This window comes from Doryrhamphus excisus, chromosome 19, assembly GCF_030265055.1.
Source record: "Doryrhamphus excisus isolate RoL2022-K1 chromosome 19, RoL_Dexc_1.0, whole genome shotgun sequence".
NCBI lineage: Eukaryota > Metazoa > Chordata > Actinopteri > Syngnathiformes > Syngnathidae > Doryrhamphus > Doryrhamphus excisus.
This window is the reverse complement of record NC_080484.1, coordinates 1,819,298-1,825,974: the sequence shown is the minus strand read 5'-3', so window position 1 is coordinate 1,825,974 and position 6,677 is coordinate 1,819,298. Positions and strand designations below refer to the sequence as shown.

Here is a 6,677-nt window from a genome sequence, read left to right as displayed (position 1 = left end):
TGTACATTTAGTGTAGCTAATCTTTTAGTATCTTTCAAAGTAGTATTGTACTTGCAGAGCATTCCTGTCATAAAAAGGATCTTTGGCAAGCATTATCTACACTAATAAACTGCAGAGCACTCGTGTCATATAGAGGATCTTTGACTAGTGGCATCTAGGCTTGTGTTGTGATTTGGGAGTATTTATATGTACGTTGCTGTACAGTACACTGCATACTGGATGTAGTATTTTTCTATTTTTTTTATTTTCATGTAAGACATTTACTTTATTTTTTTTTATTGGACATTTTAGTGAATTAATTTTAACATTTTCAGATAATTAATTTTTGTTTAATTTTAACAAAATTATATTTTTACATTAAATAATTAATTGTATTAAAAATAACGTACATTTAGTGTAGCTAATCTCTTTTTTTATTTTCATGTAAGACATTTACTTTATTTTTTTTATTGGACATTTTAGTGAATTCATTTTAACATTTTCAGATAATTAATTTTTGTTTAATTTTAATAAAATTATATTTTTACATTAAATAATTAATTGTATTAAAAATAACGTACATTTAGTGTAGCTAATCTCTTTTTTATTTTCATATAAGACATTTACTTTATTTGTTTATTGGACATTTTAGTGAATTAATGTGAACATTTTCAGGTAATTTAATTTTTGTTTAATTTTAACAAAATTATATTTTTATATTAAATAATTAATTGTATCAAAAATAATGTGCATTTAGTGTAGCAATTTTTTTTTTATAAACTGCAGAGCACTCCTGTCATATAGAGGATCTTTGGCTAGTGGCATCTAGACGTCTGTTATGAGGTCAATGACAACACAACTCAACACAAAATGCATTTTTTTTAATGAAACTTTTTATTATTAAGGCAGAAAAAAAATTCCCTGTGTGAAAAAAGTGACCCCCCAACCCCCGGTTAACTGAGATTAATTAATTAATTAATTAATCCAAGAGTCTCCAAAAGGATTTAAATCCATTTCTAAAATTTTGGGACTCCTGCCAACCACAGCGAGAGCCATTGTCCACCAATGCAAATTGAGGAAGTTTTTGTCGCACACGTAGAAGAAGTAAAGCCTGCCGCCATTTCCTCCCCCGCCACCACGTGTGACAGGCTACAGCCGTCCCAAAACTTTTGAAGCTTCCCGCAAATGACGAGCGTGATGCCTCGGCTAGCGTCCACAAACGACGAGTTGGCGGTTTCAAGTGCAGGACTCTTGGAAGGCGTGGATGATGCTGTTGTACGCGGGAGGCGGGGTCTGTGAGGGCAGGAACCCCTTCAGTCCGTTCCCCCCCAACCAGAAGGAATGCCGCTTGTTGGGCACCAATGATTCCGAATCAGACGCCACGGTGTCCTCTGGTATTTGGACCTGCGCGTCGTCACCCGTGGCCGTTCCGCTGCTTCCTTTCCTGGGCGCCGGGCGGAACGTGGAGGTCTCCGGTCCCGGTTTGCTCCCCAGAGGGCCCACGGGCTCCAGGGAAGGTTGCCGGTACACGTTGAGGAACGTGCTGCGGTAGAGACCCAACTGGCCGTCAGTCGGGATTCGGGATGCTGAGGGTTTCTTCCTCGTCTTCTTGGTGCGTCGGGTGATGCGGGCGGTGGCTCGGCGCCGGGATGCCCAAGTCAGCAGGACGTAGACCAGAGCACCCAGCAGGAGACCCACCAGGATGGAGAGACAGAAGGCAAGGATCATGTCACCTGCACAGAACGTGTGAGTGTGAATGGTTGTTTGTCTACATATATGTGCCCTGCGATTGGCTGGCCACCAGTCCGGGGTGTACCCTGCCTCTCGCCCAAAAACTGGGATAGCCTCCAGCACCCCCATGACCCTCGTACTAGAAAATTAATGAATGATTAAATGAATGTATTTTCATTCATCCTTTCAATGTATTAACTTGTATTTTGCTTTGCTATCCTTTCTGCTGTTAGCAAATGACATTATTTTAGTTTTATTTAGTTTCAAGGATAATCCATTTAAAGCATTTTTCTACTGAACAAAAAGCCGTACTATCTCAGTATCTGCAAATAATATTAGCTTAGTATATCTTGTGTCACTTCACGGATGTCATTAATATGCAATTGGAACAGTTATGGTCATAGCATTGACCCCTGAGGTATACCGCATTTTAATTGGCTGTGTTTAATGAAAACAGGATAGGATATTAGCTTTCTAAACATTTTGAAAATGTAATTTGTGTTCCTTAAATTAGGATTTTTTTTTGCTTTGAGCCGCATATTTGGGTTAGGAGCTGCGAGTAACTGGCAGGCATAGCTGAGGCCAGCTAATTTGGGGGTCCATTTTGTGTTGGACCCAAAAACCAAAACAGAATGTTGAATAAACACTCTCATAAACAGTCTCATGTTGGTAGGTGGATTAAAAACTTACTAACTATACACTTATTTATACATAAAAAATGATTTCTGTTTGTGATTAACTATGATTAATTACAAGTTAACTATGCACAAAATGTGATAATTCCGGGTCGCAGGGGCACCTCTTCCAGCTCCACCAGTCATGACCCAACGGTCATGATCATAGTCGGGGGGGGGGGGGGGGTGCATATATTATGTGATTAATTGCGATTAAATATTTTAATCAGCCCTATTTTTGACATCAGCTTTGGATCTGATCTTGAGTATTTCTTACCACGGTTGCGTTTCAGTGGGCTATGTTACATAAACGCTTGCGTTGCGTCATCGCCGCTGTGTGGGTTCACTGTCGGGTTGTACGCTTTCACATCATCTCTTTTGAGCAAGGCATCAATTTTTTTTTTTGTTTTATTTTTCATGTAAGAAAGCGGCACTCACCCGTGTCGAAAGACTGCAGTATTTCCAAAAGCGGGTGCGTGTCGTTGTGCGCCATCTTTTCCACGTCTTGTTTATTCCCAGCTTTTCCCAAGACGAGCTGCTTCGGTTTTTTTCTCGGGGGGGTGGCCGGGGGTGGCCCCAGCGAAGGAAACTTTGCTGTCGTGCTTCCTTCCCTCTCTGGCTTTAAAATTAGCAAGTACATAGCTTATCTGTGTGGGACATAACAGCCATTGTCCCCCCCTCCCTCCTCCTCCCCTTCTCCCGGGCATCATTTCCTCCAGATCAATACTACTTTTGGCACAATCGCCCCCCCCCACCCCTGAAACTTTGGTTTGTTGTGGTTTCAAGCTTAATTCTAAGCAATAAAGTGTTGAAAAAGCTTGATGATACATAAGAAATACATACGTAAGAAATGTGCACTGGTGGGTCCGCAGGCTATCGAACTCTCAGTCCCTGCGGGGATTTCCTTCCATTGTTGAGGTTTTTCCACTCACAGCAGCAAGCGTGAGCACACACTCCACGTGTATTTGCTTTAAATCAGCATTTCACGTCCCTTTTAGACACTCTGGCGGTGTCATTTTACACAAAGAAAGATTTTAATGATCATAGCCATCTTTTAATCAACTCCTGGAATGTTTGGAAGGGAACGTCCAGCAGATGGCGACAAAGTACAAACACGTAAGCGGCAGCCGTTTTTGGGCCAGCCTTAGAGGGCCAGCCTTAGAGGGCCAGCTTATAGGGCCAGCTTAAAGGGCCAGCCTTAGAGGGCCAGCCTTAGAGGGCCATCCTTAAAGGGCCAGCCTTACAGGGCCAGCCTTACAGGGCCAGCCTTACAGGGCCAGCTTAAAGGGCCAGCTTAAAGGGCCAGCCTTAGAGGGACAGCCTTAGAGGGCCAGCCTTAGAGGGCCAGCCTTAAAGCTCTAGCCTTACAGGGCCAGCTTAAAGGGCCGACCTTAGAGGGCCAGCCTTAAAGGGCGAGCCTTAAAGGGCCAGCGTAGAGGGCCAGCGTAGAGGGCCAGCCTTAGAGGGCCAGCCTAGAGGGCCAGCCTTAGAGGGCCAGCCTTAGAGGGCCAGCTTTAGAGGGCCAGTCTTAGAAGGCCAGCCTTAGAGGGCCAGCCTTAAAGGGCCAGCCTTAAAGGGCCAGCCTTAAAGGGCCAGCTTAAAGGGCCAGCTTTAGAGGGCCAGCCTGAGAGGGCCAGTCTGAGAGGGCCAGCCTTAAAGGGCCAGCTTAAAGGGCCAGCCTTAGAGGGCCAGCCTGAGAGTGCCAGCCTTAAAGGGTCAGCTTAAAGTGCCAGCCTTAGAGGGCCAGCCTTAGAGGGCCAGTCTTAGAGGGCCAGCTTTAGAGGGCCAGTCTTAGAAGGCCAGTCTTAGAGGGCCAGCTTTAGAGGGCCAGCCTTAAAGGGCCAGGTTAGAGAGCCAGCCTTAGAAACCAGCCTTAAAGGGTCAGCTTAAAGGGCCAGCCTTAGAGGGCCAGCCTTAGAGGGCCAGCCTTAAAGGGTCAGTCTTAGAGGGCCAGCCTTAGTGGGCCAGCCTTAAAGGGCCAGCCTTAGAGGGCCAGCCTGAGAGTGCCAGCCTTAAAGGGTCAGCTTAAAGTGCCAGCCTTAGAGGGCCAGCCTTAGAGGGCCAGTTTTAGAGAGCCAGCTTTAGAGGGCCAGTCTTAGAAGGCCAGTCTTAGAGGGCCAGCTTTAGAGGGCCAGCCTTAAAGGGCCAGGTTAGAGAGCCAGCCTTAGAAACCAGCCTTAAAGGGTCAGCTTAAAGGGCCAGCCTTAGAGGGCCAGCCTTAGAGGGCCAGCCTTAAAGGGTCAGTCTTAGAGGGCCAGCCTTAAAGGGCCAGCCTTAAAGGGCCAGTCTTAGAGGGCCAGTCTTAGAGGGCCAGCCTTAGAGGGCCAGCCTTAAAGGGCCAGCCTTAAAGGGCCAGCTTAAAGGGCCAGCATTAGAGGGCCAGTTTTAGAGGGCCAGTCTTAGAGGGCCAGCTTTAGAGGGCCAGCATTAAAGGGCCAGCCTTAGAGAGCCAGCCTTAAAGGGTCAGCTTAAAGGGTCAGCCTAAGCTGTCTTAGAGGGCCAGCTTTAGAGGGCCAGCCTTAAAGGGCCAGGTTAGAGAGCCAGCCTTAGAAACCAGCCTTAAAGGGTCAGCTTAAAGGGCCAGCCTTAGAGGGCCAGCCTTAGAGGGCCAGCCTTAGAGGGCCAGCCTTAGAGGGCCAGCCTTAGAGGGCCAGCCTTAAAGGGCCAGCTTAGAGGGCCAGCCTTAGAGGGCCAGCCTTAGAGGGCCAGCCTGACAGGGCCAGCTTAGAGGGCCAGCCTGAGAGGGCCAGCCTGAGAGGGCCAGCCTTAGAGGGCCAGCCTTAGAGGGCCAGCCTTAAAGGGTCAGCTTAAAGGGCCAGCCTTAGAGGGCCAGCCTTAGAGGGCCAGCCTTAGAGGGCCAGCCTTAGAGGGCCAGCCTTAGAGGGCCAGCCTTAAAGGGCCAGCCTTAAAGGGCCAGCTTAAAGTGCCAGCCTTAGAGGGCCAGCCTTAAAGGGCCAGCCTTAAAGGGCCAGCCTTAAAGGGCCAGCTTAAAGGGCCAGCTTTAGAGGGCCAGCCTGAGAGGGCCAGTCTGAGAGGGCCAGCCTTAGAGGGCCAGCCTGAGAGTGCCAGCCTTAAAGGGTCAGCTTAAAGTGCCAGCCTTAGAGGGCCAGTCTTAGAGGGCCAGTCTTAGAGGGCCAGCTTTAGAGGGCCAGTCTTAGAAGGCCAGCCTTAGAGGGCCAGCCTTAAAGGGCCAGCCTTAAAGGGCCAGCCTTAAAGGGCCAGCTTAAAGGGCCAGCTTTAGAGGGCCAGCCTGAGAGGGCCAGTCTGAGAGGGCCAGCCTTAAAGGGCCAGCTTAAAGGGCCAGCCTTAGAGGGCCAGCCTTAGAGGGCCAGTCTTAGAGGGCCAGCTTTAGAGGGCCAGTCTTAGAAGGCCAGTCTTAGAGGGCCAGCTTTAGAGGGCCAGCCTTAAAGGGCCAGGTTAGAGAGCCAGCCTTAGAAACCAGCCTTAAAGGGTCAGCTTAAAGGGCCAGCCTTAGAGGGCCAGCCTTAGAGGGCCAGCCTTAAAGGGTCAGTCTTAGAGGGCCAGCCTTAGTGGGCCAGCCTTAAAGGGCCAGCCTTAGAGGGCCAGCCTGAGAGTGCCAGCCTTAAAGGGTCAGCTTAAAGTGCCAGCCTTAGAGGGCCAGCCTTAGAGGGCCAGTTTTAGAGAGCCAGCTTTAGAGGGCCAGTCTTAGAAGGCCAGTCTTAGAGGGCCAGCTTTAGAGGGCCAGCCTTAAAGGGCCAGGTTAGAGAGCCAGCCTTAGAAACCAGCCTTAAAGGGTCAGCTTAAAGGGCCAGCCTTAGAGGGCCAGCCTTAGAGGGCCAGCCTTAAAGGGTCAGTCTTAGAGGGCCAGCCTTAAAGGGCCAGCCTTAAAGGGCCAGTCTTAGAGGGCCAGTCTTAGAGGGCCAGCCTTAGAGGGCCAGCCTTAAAGGGCCAGCCTTAAAGGGCCAGCTTAAAGGGCCAGCATTAGAGGGCCAGTTTTAGAGGGCCAGTCTTAGAGGGCCAGCTTTAGAGGGCCAGCATTAAAGGGCCAGCCTTAGAGAGCCAGCCTTAAAGGGTCAGCTTAAAGGGTCAGCCTTAGAGGGCCAGCCATAGAGGGCCAGCCATAGAGGGCCAGCCTTAGAGGGCCAGCCTTAGAGGGCCAGCCTTAGAGGGCCAGCTTAAAGGGCCAGCCTTAGAGGGCCAGCCTTAGAGGGCCAGCCTTAGAGGACCAGCCTTAGAGGGCCAGCCTTAGAGGGCCAGCCCTAAAGGGCCAGCCTTAAAGGGCCAGCCTTAAAGGGCCAGCCTTAGAGGGCCAGTCTTAGAGGGCCAGCTTTA

The 6,677-nt window shown here is 49.1% G+C and overlaps 1 protein-coding gene across 1 annotated transcript; it reads right to left on the bottom strand.

The window, feature by feature from the left end:
* Positions 1-884: 884 nt before the first annotated feature.
* Positions 885-3,026, bottom strand: myct1b (myc target 1b). The gene is made up of 2 exons (XM_058057149.1): positions 2,823-3,026; positions 885-1,712 (listed from the first exon to the last, which is right to left on the bottom strand). Exons 1-2 carry the CDS (start codon positions 3,022-3,024, stop codon positions 1,216-1,218), a joined length of 699 nt encoding a protein of 232 aa, XP_057913132.1. The 5' UTR covers positions 3,025-3,026; the 3' UTR covers positions 885-1,215.
* Positions 3,027-6,677: the final 3,651 nt, after the last annotated feature.